This window comes from Babylonia areolata, chromosome 3 (assembly GCF_041734735.1).
Source record: "Babylonia areolata isolate BAREFJ2019XMU chromosome 3, ASM4173473v1, whole genome shotgun sequence".
Lineage (NCBI taxonomy): Eukaryota > Metazoa > Mollusca > Gastropoda > Neogastropoda > Buccinidae > Babylonia > Babylonia areolata.
Window position 1 is genome coordinate 35293310 of NC_134878.1, and position 17376 is coordinate 35310685.

The 17376-nt window shown below is 40.6% G+C and overlaps 1 protein-coding gene across 1 annotated transcript; it reads right to left on the reverse strand.

Annotated features, from left to right (window-relative positions):
* Window positions 1–5822: 5822 nt before the first annotated feature.
* On the reverse strand, window positions 5823–17099 carry LOC143280303 (cytochrome P450 2U1-like). Its single transcript, XM_076584934.1, has 6 exons — window positions 16805–17099; window positions 10885–10992; window positions 9021–9244; window positions 8374–8505; window positions 6821–7220; window positions 5823–6004 (listed from the first exon to the last, which is right to left on the reverse strand). Exons 1-6 carry the CDS (start codon window positions 17097–17099, stop codon window positions 5823–5825), a joined length of 1341 nt encoding a protein of 446 aa, XP_076441049.1.
* Between the last annotated feature and the right edge of the window lie 277 nt (window positions 17100–17376).

Genomic DNA, 17376 nt, shown 5'->3' on the forward strand with positions numbered 1-17376 from the left:
AAGTAAGGGTTTCAACTGTTCTGCCGCCTTCCTCCTCGTGATCCCCTAACTCCGAACAAAGAAGACAGTCCAAGAACAGACTCCTCAGTTAGAATCAAAGCCTTTGGTCGTGAAACTGTTAAAATGTTATAAGTTCTCGGTGCTGAGAGCACTTTGTTCATGTTCTCTTCTTGTTCGGGTGAAGTAATTTCAGCTGCAAACAAAGGATAATGATGTCCTGTAAACGCAGTTACCAAACCTTAAAGGTCAAGAGCATTATATCCAACGCTGCTTTTAGCACTATGAACGGCACGGTTCATGCACTACGATGATAACATTCCCAAATGAAATCTACCCCAGATTATTTGTAGATACCTACATGTTGTCCAGCTAAAGATTTGTACAGAAACATTGCGGGAATATCTCCCGCATCTAAGAATAAAAGAGTAAAATTCTCGAGGGAGGTGAAATCCCCGTATCAGACCGGTTGCAAAAAGTGGCCATTTCAATGTAACGCGATGCGAACATTCGTTCTTCGTCGGGTGCCGTGTGCTCTATCTGTCTCTCTCTTTCGTCTGTCTGTGTGTGTGTGTGTGTGTGTGTGTGAGTGAAAGAGAGAGTTCGTGCGCCCGTGCGCGCGTTGTGTGTGTGTGTGTGTGTGTGTGTGTGTGTGTTTCAGTACAAACACACACGCAGACTGACATACTTGGTACACATATACAGCACGCATGCTTACTTATAGACACCACTGACATACATGTACACGCATAAATTCATTCACGTGGAATTTATTTTGTACAACAGATTCGCAAAGGATGATAATAATAGTGTGATTTTATCATGTAAGCAAATACTTGCTGTGAGCCCCACCCTCAACACCCCCCAACACCCACCACACAATCAGTTTTACTTATGCAGCCAGATCATAAGTTACATTTCATGTACATAATAGACAAGGACAGAACACTATTTCGTCAGCGTGTTAATCCTTTTATTTGGAAAAAACAACAACAACGACTACTACTACTAATACTACTACTAAGAAGAAGAAGAAGATTGAATATTTTCTTTGTTATAGCTTTTACGATCGAAAAAAAAAACCCACCATCACCACAAAATAAACGAGACACAAATGAACTTTAACAACACTCGAGATAAAATGGTCTGAACGCTCGACAGGGGTGATACACTGTATGTGTACAGTTGTGAAGGGCTGAATCACGTTTAACGCTAAGAGTATGAGAGATATATTTTTTTGAAAGATATACAATAATTTACTCTATTCTATTCCTTCCTGTTCAATTCTATTGTAGTATTTACGCGCGCGTGCGCGCGCACACACACTAAGAGAGAATCAAAGGAGGAGGTGTCATTTTGTGTGTGAAAATGTTGACGAACGTTAATGAGCAGCAACTTTGTGAGTTAGTGGAACCGCCAGCAGGGATAATGACGTAATCTCTTAGATCATATCGGACCGACATTTCGCTGAAATTTGTACGAATTCAGTCAAGAGCAAAAATAACATACACGCCCGTCTGTGTGTTGCGTGCGCGCCCGCGCACACACACACACACACACACACACACACACACACAATGAACGAGAGACAGAGAGACAGACACGAGACACACACACACACGAACACACACACAGACATACATGTATATGTATATATAGAGAGAGAGAGAGATTCGGATTCGGATTCGGGTGGTTTATTCAAAAGGCCTTAGCCCCTTATGAAGGGGTAAACTTATTTCGAAAACATTATGACATGCAGTATATGACACAATGAAACAGACCAATACCTAGATTGATAATCAGGAATAACTAAATGACCGGATTCTGAATGCTTTGTATAGATAAGCTGCAAACTGTCTCACTTCTTCACGACGTGACGTAATAAGCAAAACTGGTTTAAACATAGAAGACTGAGAGCAATATTTCTGGGGTATGAAATTATACCTTTGTTCACATAACTTTGGACAACACAACATGAAATGTAATTCGTTTTCTTCTGTATTTGTGCACAGTGGACAAATAAGATCATGATCACTATGCTGTGTGTATCGAAAATGATGAATTGCAATATCTGAAAGCCCAAACCTAAATCTTGTCATGACATATTTTAAATGTTTTGCCAAATTCGTGGATAAATACGTTGGGGCACAATGTAAAGAGTTGATCTGATAATACACATGAAATCTATCACTTTCTTCCACATGAGCATTCCATTCTTGCCATCTACAATCAATTAGTCTGGTGCGGAGACTACGAATAAATCCTGAGATACCCCCAACCCCTTGGTTAAGCCAAACAAATCCCATACATATTTCATAGTTTAACTCTCACTTTTGTTACCCAATTAATCTTGCCCCTTACATCCAAATCACACAACATATTATAAGCTTTTTGGGGTAATATAGATTCATCTAATCGGGCTATGTGTGTGTGTGTGTGTGTGTGTGTGTGTGTGTGTGTGTGAGTGACATGTATACACATTGTGTGTGTGTGTGTGTGTGTGTGTGTGTGTGTGTGTGTGACATATTGTGTGTGTGTGTGACATAGTGTGTGTGTGTGTGTGTGTGTGTGTGTGTGTGTGTGTGTGATTTTCTTTTAATTTACACTCTGCTAATTTCCCCAGATTCACTCTATTCTTTTAATCATTTTTATTCCACATGTCAAACAGTGAATTTCAGTACCAATGTAGGGACAATAAATCAGTCTTGAGTCAATCATTGTTAAAAAAAATTATTATCAATTGATTATACCATCATTACATTTCAATATTTGTCAATGTGGGTAAAACCCGAATGCTTACCTTCAGACACTTGAGCTATATCCAGTCCCTAGTCACTTTGCTTGCATTTTCCTTGTGTGAACTGTGAGATCCAAACACAATTCTCTCACTTCAGTGCAGCAAGTCAGTTTCACTCGTTTTCATGTCAGTTACACCACTGATGGCACCTGGAGCATGTTGATTTCGGTAATTATAGGCGAAGGCTTCCAACCTGTCTGTATGTCGTGCAAATGTTGATTCGTCATCTACATCAAATTTGATATCATTGTTGCTGAAAGCTGAACGACAATCCTCCGTCGTCTGCTTTCGAAATCAGCGTCGCCTTCGTATTCACTGAGATCGATTTCAAGACCATCAGCCTAGTTGGATTGGTCAGTTCCATCAATGAAGTACTAGGTTAGAAACTCACAAATGTCGTCTGCTTCATTTAATGGCAAAATGTGTGCAACGCAAGTGTATCTCGTCAGAAAATTGCCAAGTCTCTCTTGAAATGCGTGCTTCCGTACACTGCGACCATGTTTATTAAAGCTAGCGTGCTGAATGGCTGGTTTCGTCACGTGGTCTCTCTCGGCCAATGACAGATGGAGTTTTCCTTCATAGTGACGCATTGTTTACGTAGTGTATCCTTATTTTGAATGCGTCGATTGGCTTGTAGTTTAAAACTTAAACAATGAGAAGGACATAGACTGAAAGAGACGGCCTTGACCTTTAAAACGATGTGTGATTCGACAGGGCAAGCTTGTCAAAGTTGATCGATTTTGCGACGTCATAGGCGATCAGAATGATGGGTTAGGTATTTCAAGCACACTTTTAAGGCAAAAGAAGACAGAATTATGCCTTGATACTTCAATATGAGATAAAAGAAAGCCTAAAGTTTACCATGAAGTCAAAATCTGAAAATTGACAACCTGACCCCCACTCGCCTAAAATCGCCGCTAGCGGCAAAGTTGGTCAGGTGCAAAGCGACTCATTCCGTGATGGAGGGTTAAATTCCTTCCCCCACCGGCGTCTCTGCACATTACAACACTGTCCTCTCTCAACTGCTGGAAGAACATGCACCCCCCACTACCCGTATGCTCCCTGATAGACCTTCTGCCCCATGCCACACACAAGACATTCAACTTGCAAAACGCAAACGTTGCCAATTGGAACGGCGATGGCGATCAACAAAACTGAAAGTCCACCATCAAATCTTCCGAAAACAAATAAATAAAGTCAAACATATCTCATCAGCGAAAACAAACTTCTTTTCTTCTCAAGTTCTCGATGCCACATCCACCAAATCTCTTTACTCTATCATGTCAAATCTTCTTGGTACTGCAAAAAATACTCATCTTCCTTCTGCCTACACTTTATATGAACTCCCCAATGTCTTATCCTCTTTCTTTTTCGACAAAGTCCAAAATATTCGTACCATCTTAGACCAAATGTCTTTCCAACCTGCTCATCCTGATCCTCAATTCAACAGCACTCCTCTCCATTCCTTTAATCCATTGACTGAAACAGAAGTCCATGAAATCCTGAAAGAAATGATAATAAAATCCTGTGAGCTCGATCCTATACCAGCCTCTGTCTATTCCCAGTGTGTCTCACAGCTTCTCCTAACAATCACCAGTATTGTCAACTCATCCCTTCTCACTGGAACGTTTCCATCCACTTTCAAAACTGCAATCGTCTGGCTTCTTCTGAAGAAATCCATTCTTGACGCAAACATTTTGAAAAACTATCGACCAGTCTCTAATCTTCCATTCCTGTCCAAACTCCTCGAAAATGCTGTCCTGAAGCAGCTCAACAACCACCTTTGCTTCAACAATCTCATCCACCCATTTCAGTCTGCCTATCGTTCTGACCACAGTATCGAAACCACTCTCCTCCACATCCTGAATAACCTACTGTTAGCGTCCGACTCATGACAAATTTCCCTTCTCACTGTTCTCAACTTTTCAACCACATTTGACACGATAGACCATTCAACCCTTCTTTCCCGTCTTCGTTTTACATTTGGTATCAACGGCACTGTTCTAAACTGGTTCAAATCTTATCTTACAAATCTTATCTCTCTGATCGATTCCAGTCTGTCATTGTTGGTAATTTCCAGTCTGAACCCGTTAAAATCGAACACGGAGTCCCACAGGGATCTGTTTTAGGCCCAGTGCTCTTCACACTGTACACTGCTCCTCTCGCAGCTCATTTTAAAATTTCTTTCGAAACACATCTCTTCCTTTCTGCCTACCAGCTCATTGACAAAAATGTGTTCCTTGTTCTTCTGCTCTGTGTGTGCGTGAGTGTGTGTGTTTGCATGAGCTTGTTTGTTTATGGTATGACGTACACGACTGCGTGTGAATTAAACGTGACAAGCCTTTTTCGGCCGTCGGGGCAGTGAATTTATATCCACTGTGTCTAGGGCTCGGCATAGGAACGCTGAGCCCAATACTCTACTCCCGCCATTTGAACCTTCCCCAACCGAAATCAGGTGCCCATTCACATGTGGGTGGATCGAGGTAAATCGGAGGAAAGTGCCTTCCCTAAGACACGACACTAGACTGAAACGGGGCTTCGAACCCTGACTACTGCTGAAGACTGAATCAGTTGTGTAAAGCCTAACCGATTCTGCCACTGCGCGTGATGTGAATTCATACCCACTCATGTTGCTTATAACCAGGCCGACAACAATGGGGCCATTGTGAATTTACGTACCTATGACTTTCATTGCAAAAGCCACGAGCTCCCTGTCTGGGAGATTAAGTGCCAGTCTGCGTTATCATCAGATACTGTACTGAATGATGGCTAGGTTCAACAATTAAATATTATAGCTGCCATAAACGAAAATTTAAATTGCTTGCAAAAAAAGCCCAGACAAAACTTTCGTATAAGTAGAATCTCGGAATCAAATTAAATAAACAGGTTCTTGGCAGGCAATGGACAGGTGGGCTGAAGACTGCAGAAACAGAAGCAGTCCGATGTGGACGCCTCTGAAGACAGAAGAAAGGGGATCTGGGAGGCTTTATGTGCCAAAAGCCTTCCATGAGTACTTAAACAGGTGCTGTTATTTTCTTATCTCAGCCCGAATTTTGAAGGGCTTGGGGATGCGAGTAATTCCCAGAATCCCTTCCAAGGACGGCAGCTGTCCTTTTTCCGGTGGCAGGAAGCGGAAGTGCTGGATGAGAGTGGCCAGGTAAATGAACAGTTCCATCCGGGCCAGGGACTCCCCCAGACACACACGGCGACCTGTGAAAATAAAGAGACAATACGATTCATACGAAAGGGAAGGCATGTATTCGCAAATGCTCCCCAATGCGGCCTCCTACCCTTCTTTCTCTCTCTCTCTCTCTCTGTCTCTGTCTCTCTTTCTGTCTCTCTCTCTCGTGCACGCGCGTTCCTACTTTATTTCCTCGACACTCACGCACACACACATACACGCACGTACACACGCACGCACGCGCGCATACACACACACACACACATACATACATACATACACACACACACACACACACACACACACACACACACACACACGTACGATTATAAGTTTGTTCAACAATTATGCATATATAACCTACTTCGTCCGATCTTCATCTCGAGTTTCAGTAATACCTCACACAGACAAAAACAGTTTAACAAAGAATGAAAAGGTAAGAAAATAAAAGAGGATGGAACAGGAGATGAAGAAGAAACAGGAAAAAATGCTTATTTCGGTGGCGCGAAACAAATTCCATTTGATTCTCTTGTGGATATATTCATTTTCCGCATCTGATGCCATGTACAAATAAAAGATAATTGGGAAGGAAATGTAGTGGCAGTAACAGCAACAACAGTGGCAGCAACAAAATTAGCAAGAAGAAGAAAACCGCTACTGTTAATATTCCTATCAATATTTCTACTAACTACTTTGTTAGCATAACCTGGTGTCACCAAAAGGCTTTTGTGTGAAAAGGTCCTTCTCGACGAAAATAAGTCAAAATAGGCCTGCATGAAGCAAAATCAAAATGAGAAGCAAGAGAAGGGATTCTCTCGCTTACTCTCCCTTCCCTGCCCCCTTACCCAGGCTGAAAGGAATTAACTCTTCCGTTTTCGTCACCTTCCCGTCAGGGCCGATAAATCTCTCCAGCCGGAAGTTCTCGGGGTCGCCCCAGACGTCAGGATCGCTGAGAGCCATTTCCAGCCCCGGAATCACCACGGTGCCTCGAGGAATGATGTAACCACGGAATCTGACGTCACGGGCCAGCCCGTGCACAAGGCTGAGAGGAACCACGTTGGCCAAGCGCTGAACCTCCATCCCTGTGGCCTCCACACAAGGCATGGCCACTTTGTCCGTGATGTCCACAGTAAGGCGCGGTCCCAGGGTGTCGCAGATTTCTTGGTAGCACTTGTCCTGTACTCGTGGGTGGTGCAGTAGGAAGAGCAGTGCCCACATGATGGTTGTGGTTATTTTCTCTGTTTCCTCCGCGTACATGTTAAAGCAGGTGTGGATAAGATTGGTCTCTGGACACACACACACACACACACACACACACACGCACGCACGCACGCACGCACGCAATCACGCGCGCGCGCACGCGCACACACACACACACGCACACACACACACAATCACGGCAGTTTTCCATCCCGTTGAATGAATATTAGATACAAATCATAAACAGACTAAAGGGAATTCCACAAAATAATTATCATTTGCACGATTTTCATAGACTTGATCTTCCTTTTCATCTTAGATGATTGCGATAGTTTGATTCCTACCCCACCCTCTTCCACGAATGTCACAATGGTGGATTTTGTTTTCTTTTTTTCTTCTTCTTCTTCTTTCTTTCTTTCTTTATGTATTAGTTGGGAGGGGGGAGGGGTTAAATCTTTTTTTTACTATCTCCGATCTGGGCCCAGAAAAAGATCGACACCAAAATCACCTGTTATTGTTCTCTACCCGGAGGCCTGCCATTCCACGTTTCACGGACAGTCCTGTTAGTTTGTCCAGTTGTCACGCTGTTACGTTTCTCTCCAACTTCCATTGCGGAAGAATCCTTCACAGATTCCCTAGAACAGGAAGGACATCGATGCGGATCTTCACCCAAGTATAATCAGCTGGTCTCAACTGAAAGTTACACATTTCTGGCATGAAAATCTGCCCCGTTCCTTTTTTGCTTCGGCCTGCTGAGCAGTAGTCTGGTGGTAATGCACTCATCAGGAAAACACTGTGCACGGGTTCAAGTCCCATGTACCATGTAGTCATTCGTATAAGACGATAAACCGAAGTCCCACTTGCGGTATGCACTTGGCGCACGTAAAAGAACCCAATGCAACAAAAGGGTTGGCCCTGGCAAAATTCTGTAGAAAACTCCACCATGCAGTAAAAGAAATACACTTGCAGTCAAAACTAGGTGGTGCTGCGCTGAACCGGCGCGCTGTGACCGAAGAGAGCAGCCTGTATTTTACATAGAGACACCTGTCGTAACAAAAAGTAACATAAAAAATTATTTCAATAAAAGAATTCTACGTACATACAACCAACCACGTGTTCTTAACTTTAAATGATATGCTTCTTGCAAAGAAGTGACGTAACGTCATTGGTGTAGCAAACAAGCCATCCCACCATTCACACTGGTTGATGTGTCTCCTTGCTCCTGGCCTGTGTACACCTGCCGCAGGTAAGCGTGGATGAAATCAGAGGACTCCACAGAGGCATCGTAATTCTCTGCATGTTCTCGAACTTGTTCTCGAACAAATTTTTGCTAAGTAAAAGTATTTTCCATCACACGCTTCACGTGGAAAAGATCGCCGGGGATGTACTCCAGAAAGGGGAAGAAGTTCAAAGGAGCGGAATCTGAGATACAACAGACAGGAGTCACCGATTAAACACGAGGAGGGGAGACAGAAAGAAAAAGGAGCGCTTGATCTTAATGTTTCATAATGGCATGTTATCAATAACAAAAACAATGATCATGAATGTGCATTTTGTTATATTTCTTGAGGTCTCTATGCTGATATCTTAAGAAGCAGTTATACTTTCAAAACCACAGGATATAGTTTAGTTTCTCAAGGAGGCGTCACTGCGTTCGGACGATTCCACATACACTACACCACATCTTCTAAGCAGATACCCGACCAACAGCGAAACCCCTCGCGCTTAATCATGCATTGAAGAAAAACATACAGAATACTACACTGTAACTTACTTCCTATCAGTACCACCGTCTCTTCCAGAAGATCCAGACAGCGAGAGAAATGAGGGTCGTGGTACCGGTACCGTCTGCCGAACATAACGCAACAAGAGCTGTTGGAGACACTCATTAGTGTCAGTTGATGCAGCTCCACGAGCTCCCCCTGGTGGTCCTTGATGGCCCGGATATAGTGAGTAATCCTCCTGGATCTTCTCAGCCAGCACGTTCTTGCCCATGCCCATTGCACGTAGAATCTTCAGGGATGTCTTGCGCTGTTCCTTCCACATGGGTCTTTGGGCTGATACGATTCCTGCATGTGAGAAACTAGATTTGTATCAAGCAAAATGGGTAAAAACAAAAACAAAACAAGAGAGGCAAGACCTTCAAGACTCACTTGTGATACACTTTTAAAAAAATCTAATCGTTAAATTGTGTTCTGTATTTGTTATTATAAAGCTTCGCGTTGAAAAAGAAAAAAAGAAGAAAAAAAAAGAAGTCCTAACCAGATTCAAACCCCGCGTGTTCGGGTGAGAAGAAACTGCCTTATCCATTACACTATCGTGGCTCCTTAACTGACGCTCTAAAATTTAACATTTGAACATACTTTTTTAAATGGCGATAAATCAATTGCGGTATTCGCAGTGAGAACGCTGTTTAAATCATATTCTGGTGTATCTTGGGCATTCAAAAAATCTTTAAGGACAATAAAAAATGTGACCCTCCACCACGAAATGAGTCGTTTTGCACCAGAGGTCGATTTTTAGTTATTGGTATATCATAAATCTGCAATAAATGAGGTTTACAGCAAAAAAACAAAAACAAAAACAAAAAAAAAGTTTGTAAATCGGATGATTCTGTGAAGAGTTACTGTGATTTGAAGTTCTAAAGTTGCGAAAGTAACGAACTGAGAAATCAAGGCCGAAAAATTATGGAATTTGTTCATAGCAACCACATACTTCTAAGCAAGATATGTTCATGAAATTTGGCACACACATACTTAGTGGCAATATCCACAATTGCTCAAAGTTTGAAAGAAAAATATTGAGTGCAATTGATTTTATTCAAATAAGAATTTTCTTTTTTCTTTCTTTTTTTTTTGAAGAATTGTGACTGAGGGGAAAGTATACTTACTTTTTTAATCAGCTCAACATGACTAGAAACCTACAAGTTTTAAGATTAGTTTTGTTGTGGTATTGTTTGTGGTCCAATTGCTATGAAACTTTTGCATTGTGTAGTATGTGTACTAAAATTTATGCCAGATTAAAGGGGAAAAATGCTAAATCATGATGCCAAATAATGTAATTGTTGTAATTCAATGTGCTCACTGACTTACTGTGCTTGTGATATTACCTTAATCCATGCAACAAGCACAACAAAATAACCACAAAAAAAAGAAAAAAAAAAGATCCATACAACAAAACTGCTCACACAAAAGGTACAAGTTCATGTTTATTCATTAATTAATGCTAATAATGTTAGATTAAATATCAAACAGTAATTTCAGTTTTGTACATCTACATCACAGTTTGCATTCTTTACACATGACTTTACAAAATGCTTTACTTCTAGTTTCTTCTATTTTATCAGAAAATAAAAAAAGAATACACTTACATATTTATTTATTTATTTCATAATATGATCAGATAAAGCAGTTTACTGATAATAAAAGTATGAAATAGTAATTATTAATGCTGTATCACTATGAGTATCAGTGTGCATATCAGTGTGCATGTGCATGACATGCTGCAATGCATTAAGTTACTTTATGCATTGTGGCATGTCAAGCACATGCACACTGATATAATTTATGTAAATGTCTATGCAAAACTTTACAATTCTATACATGTACATCTATACAAAGTTTGTAAAAAGAAAATAAGTTTGCAGACTTCATGGTAAATTTATACTATAAATCATAGTACATTAACAGTTGACCACAAAATCACTCACTCATAGATGGGAGTTCACCAGCAGATAATTCTTTAGTTGACAGTGTAGTTAATGTGGTGGTGTTGCCTTTCCTTCTGATGACATGACTTGCCAGCAGTGATCTCATAACTGGTGAACAGGCAGGCATATAAAGTACCATCTTCTCTTTCAGGGCTGAAAAAAAAGTTGAACTATTAGTAATACTGATAGTATTTACTGTTGACACAACTACATTTATTCACCTCAAAACAACACACACACACACACACACACACACACACACACAGAACACACACACACACACACACACACACACACACACACACACACACACACAAACCAACCTGACAAACATTTACATAAAATATCCATTGAAGCAAATTCTTTGAAACTGAAAACTGTTCATAATGTCATGCCCTTGTACCCCTGCTTAGTTACATGTAATGGTTAAACTGTGAAGGGACCATGTGTGTGTGTGTGTGTGTGTGTGTGTGTGTGTGTGTGTGTGTGTGTGTGTGTGTGTGTGTGTGACATATTGTGTGTATGACACATTGTATGTGTGACACACATTGTGTGTGTGTGTGTGTGTGTTTGTGAGTGACATGTAAACACATTGTGTCACACATTGTACTGGTGTGTGTGTGTGTGTGTGTGTGTGTGTGTGTGTGTGTGTGTGTGTGATTTTCTTTTAATTTACACTCTGTTAATTTCCTCAGATTCACTTCATTATTTTAATCATTTTTATTCCACATGTCAGACAGTGAATTTCTGTACCAATGTACAGACAATAAGTCAGTCTTGAGTCAATCATTGCTAAATAAATTATCAGCAGTTGATTATTGGTTATACGATCATTACATTTCAATATTTGTCAATGTGGGTAAAATAAGAATGCTTACCTTCAGACACTTCAGCTATATCCAGTCCCCCAGTCACTTTGCTTGCGTTTCCTTGTGTGAACTGTGAGAAACACAGTTCTCTCACTTCAGTGCAGCAAGTCAGTTTCACTCGTTTCCATGTCAGTCACACCACTGATGGCACCGGCGAAGGCTTCCAACCTTTCTGTATCTAGTGCAAATGTTGATTCGTCATCTACATCAAAACTGATATCATTGTTGCTGAAAGCTGAAAGACAATCCTGCGTCGTCTGCTTTCGAAATCAGCGTCGCCTTCGTATTCACTGAGATCGATTTCATGACCATCAGCCTAGTTGGAATTGTCAGTTCCATCAGTGAAGTACTGGGTTAGAAACTCACAAATGTCGTCTTCTTCATTTAATGGCAAAATGTTTGCAACGCAAGTTTATCTTGTCAGCAAATTTCCAAGTCTGTTGAAATCCGTGCTTCCGTTCACTGCGACCATGTTTATTAAAGCTAGCGTGCTGAATGGCTGGTTTCGTCACGTGGTCTGTCTCGGCCAATAACAGATGGGGTTTTCCTTCATAGTGACGCATTGTTTACGTAGTGTGTCCTTATTTTGAAAGCGACTATTGGCTCGTAGTTTAAAACCTAACCAATGAGAAGAACACAGATTGAAAGATGAATAATTAAACTTTTCCCCAATAACAAACCATGGATCTCAAAGTCTCTCAAAACAATTTTAAACGAGAAAAAGGTAGCGTTTCAGTCAGGGAACAAGAAGGATAGGAAACTGATACAAAAGAAGCTTAGAGGTGAATTACGAAGGGGACAGAGGGAATTCAAGTCAAAAGTAGAGCAACACTTTCAGACAGGAAAAATGGCAGATGCATGGGATGGGTTAAAAATTATCACTGGAGAAACGAAAAGGAAAACAGTAGCTTGTAAAATGGAAAAGGATGAACAGATTGATTTTTCAAATAAACTGAATGATTTCTACTGTCGCTTTGAAAGGAATGATCTGGGAAGGGAACTGGATAGTATTATCTCACAGTTGCAGGAAAAGATCAAAGATAGGAACACAGGTGAAGACTTTGAGATCGATGCAAAAGTTGTTGAATCTTTATTTTTAAAACTGAATGTCACGAAGGCAATTGGCCCCGACAATATCTGCGGAAGATTACTGAAAACATGTGCTTCCCAGTTGTGTGACGTGTTCTGCAAAATTTTCAACTGGTCTCTGAAGGACTGCTCTGTCCCCAGCATCTGGAAAAAATCTACTATCTGTCCTATCCCCAAGAAAAATAACCCAGCCGCACTAAATGATTACCGTCCTGTTGCCCTGACTTCAGTAGTGATGAAATGCTTTGAAAAAATTATTCTCCGACATCTTCTTTCTTTCACTGAACAGCAGCTTGACTCTCTTTAGTTTGCTTATAAAGCACACAGAAGTACTGACGATGCTATCCTAACTCTCCTTCATAATGCTTTCCTTCATTTGAATAACACGGGATCTTTCGTTCGTATCCTTTTTGTTGACTTCTCTTCTGCTTTTAACACAATACAACCTCATCTCCTTGCCCTCAAACTGCTAGGCATGGATGTTGATCCGAAGCTTACTCTTTGGATAGTAAGTTTTCTTCTTAGTAGAACTCAGTCCGTCCGCTTTCATTCTGCCCACTCTTCTCTAAAATCTACTTCTACTGGTGCACCCCAAGGTACAGTGCTGTCCCCTGTTCTTTTTACACTGTACACAAATGACTGCAGAGGCACGGAGGAAACTCCTGTCATAAAATATTCTGATGATTCAGCAATTGAAGATCTGTCCAACTCTGATGCTATTTATTTCAGTGAAATTAAAAAGTTCTGTTCCTGGTGTGAGAAAAACTATCTGGATCTCAACGTATTGAAAACAAAAGAAATGTTAATAGATTTTCGGAAAGACCCCTTGCCTGTAGCTGACCTTGTTATTGATGGTCAAACAGTGGAGAGGGTCAATGAATATAAATATTTAGGGACCATCTTAGACAATAAGCTGACTTTTGACAGAAATGTTGATTCCATTCATAAGAAATGTCAATCTAGAATTTTTTGTTTACAGAAGCTTAGAAATGTTGGTATGAATTCAAATATTCTTCAAAGTTATTATCGATGTTGTATCGAGTCCGTGCTTACAGTTTCATTTATGTGCTGGTATGGAAGTTTGGGAGTGAGGAGTAAGCGTGTTTTGAACGATGTCATGAGTGTATGCAGTAAAATTGTGGGAGTGAAACAAGCTAGTATGCAAGAGCTGTATGAAAGTCGAGTGGTTAAAAAAAGCAGGCAGATAGCAACTGACGACACCCATATTTTAGCAAAGTATTATGAGCTGTTGCCATCAGGACGACGCTACAGAACTTTTAAGTTGAAATCCAGAGCTCTGAAGACTTTTATTCCACGTTCAATCCACCTTTTAAATTCTTGAGAACTGTGTGTGTGTGTGTGTGTGTGTGTGTGGGTGGGTGTGTGTGTGTGTGCGCGCGCGCGCGCGCACGCACTCTCATGTGAGACGTGTGAAAGTCCGTGCATGATAGGCTGTACCTTGTTCTAGTTGTGGTGTGTGTGTGTGTGTGTGTGTGTGTGTGTGTGTGTGTGTGTGTGTGTGTGTGTGTGTGTGTGTTTACTGAGCTTAAAACGTGACAATTGGCTATAATGAATGTGCAATATGTAGGAAGAATAATGTGCAATATGCAGGATGAATGTACAATGAATATGTCTAATGCTAACGTCCATATTCTAAATATATTTCTGTTTAATAATTTCGATGTAATAATTAATTGCAATGTTTTTAAAAGCGAATATGTGAAATGCTTTTATTTCAGAACATATGTTTATTACTCTTGTTTAATCAAGTTATCCACGTGTGTGGGGTGTGTGTGTATGTGTGTGGGGGGGGGGGTGAGGGGAGGGGGGTGCGGTGCGGGTGTGTGCTGATTATCTGGTTGTGGTTTTCCACAATTCATCTTTATTCTTATCTTATCTATTATAATCAATGTGCAGTATAGTAGGCTATGTTTATAATTATATTCAAATAATGTTTCTTAATTCTTTCTGTTTTTACATTAAGAATACTAGTTATTACTTGCAGTGTGTGGATGTATGTATGAAATGATGTATGTGATATTTTTTTACATTTGTATCTTCGTAATATTTGTAGGGGCTGTTGTTGGCTTTTACAGTTATGGTCCCCATGTTGTTTACTTGTCGATGTTGTGATAATGCACCTGACCAAATTTCTCCAGTTGGAGATAATAAAGTTATTCTTATCTTATCTTATCTTATACGGCCTTGACCTTTAAAACGATGTATGATTCGACCAGTCGGTTCCAAGAGATTAAGGAAGACAAGCTTGTCAAAGATGATCGATTTTGCGAAGTCATAGGCGGTCAGAATGATGGGTTAGGTATTCTAAGCACACTTTTAAGGCAAAAGAAGACACAATTATGCCTAGATACTTCAATATGAGATAAAAGAAAGCCTAAAGTTTACCATGAAGTCAAAATCTCAAAATCGACAACCTGACCCTCACCCGCCTAAAATCGCCACTAGCGGCAAAGTTGGTCAGGTGCAAAGCGACTCATTTCGTGATGGCAGGTCACAAATTCTTTTTAATGGCTATCGCGGCAATCACACTGCAACATTTAGCCGTTTTCACTAGATCTAGATAGATGTACAAGTTTAGTTACACCCGCCGGGAATGTAGTACGACACGGTCGATTCAGTTTCTCTTTTATGTTCATTCTAGTTTTATAGTTTTAAAGTTGATATGAAAATTTAGTATTTTGTTAAACTAATAACATGTAGAGCCAAGTACAAGTACTTCTAAACGTCGTAAGAAGTGAAAAGGACTTCATTTTCAGAAAAGTCAAGACTGGAAATTTTTTCGTTTCATCGTGATCAGTTCAAGGGTATTAATTCGCATGGTTTACAATTTTTAACTGTGAATTCCGACTGATTCTGTGGATATTTTTATGGCAGTTTGGGGCATAATCCAGTAATGATGAGGCGTTCACAAATCTTTCTCTGAATTAATATTTAACAGTTTCCTTCTCCAACTTTCCATCACATGTTATCGTGTATTGTCCATTGAATATAGGATTGAACGGGCAGGTCAACAACTTGAAACAAAATGGCGTCGTTCGCGTTCGGGGAGAATATGAGCACGCGCTTTCAATGTGTTTAAATATGTGTACGCAATTGATTTTTGCCCATGACCTTCAGGGCTCAGCCAACAGATCTGTAAAGTCTACTCGTCGTATTGATTTTAGTATTTTCCGAAAAAGACCACTTGGGCGAATGAACATAGTGAAAGCCCTGTACACTGAGAGTAATACACACAAGCTTTTTATGTATTGAGTATAATTTCAAAATGTAATGTTTAAGATGAGAAAGATCAGTTTAAAGCAAATTAAGTCCCCTAGCATTAATTACAGATTAATTTCCTTTTTTTACTATCTGCACCAAAACGTTTGCAAAATAAATAAAACTTCCATGCTTAGCAAAAGAAGTTCCTGTTTGAACAAAAAATGATAATAATGACTGCTCTTGTTGTTGTGTCAGAATATCAGATCAAAGTGCCAAGTTTAGAGAATACAAAAAATATAAATATAACAATAAATGCAGTTTGCATATAATTAGGCTTCATTTTTTATTTTTTTGTGCCCATCCCAGAGGTGCAATATTGTTTTAAACAAGATGACTGGGAAGAACTGAATTTTTCCTATTTTTATGCCTAATTTGGTGTCAACTGACAAAGTATTTGCAGAGAAAATGTCAATGTTAAAGTTTACCACAGACACAGACACACACACACACACAGACAACCGAACACCGGGTTAAAACACAGACTCACTTTGTTTACACAAGGGAGTCAACCAGGCTATGGGTTCATTCCTTACAGACAACAAACACCCCCTCCCCCTATTCCCCATTCCACTATATATATATATATATATATATATATATATATATATATATATGTGTGTGTGTGTGTGTGTGTGTGTGTGTGTGTGTGTGTGTGCATTCAAATATAAACGAATGTGGACGATCATAGAAGACATCGGCGAAGGTGACGAGAGCTTCACGGATGGCTGAATAGCTGGCCAGCACCACCACCAGCTTGCCTCCCATGTACAGACTGAACACATCCCCGTACTGACGTCTCCATGTCCACAGTTGGGCCCGTGGGTCTTTGGGCATCAGGTGCAGGTGTCCCAGCAGGGGCAGGGCAGGTCCAGGGCCTGGGGGGAGGCCCTGGGGTCGTCGTGTGGACAGCCACCACAACAGACACAGCAGCACTGCTCCTCCCACCAGCAGGGATGTGGGGTCCAGTGTTGGCATCATTGATTCCATCCTTGATCGAAATACATGGAGGGAATTCTATGGCAGTCTTGGAAATGTTATTCCTGCCGCAGACTATGTGTTATGTTTTTCTTTATTCATTCGGCTCTGACAAGTCCTTGCGCAATCGGCTGGACAATAAGCATCAATGATGTAGTAAGTTTTATAAAGTTATTGGTAATTCTTTTCATATAACACAATCAACGGTATTGCACAATCCATTCTCTACGTTTGTGTGTGTTAATGTGTGTGCGCGTATGTGAGTGCGTTGAACGTG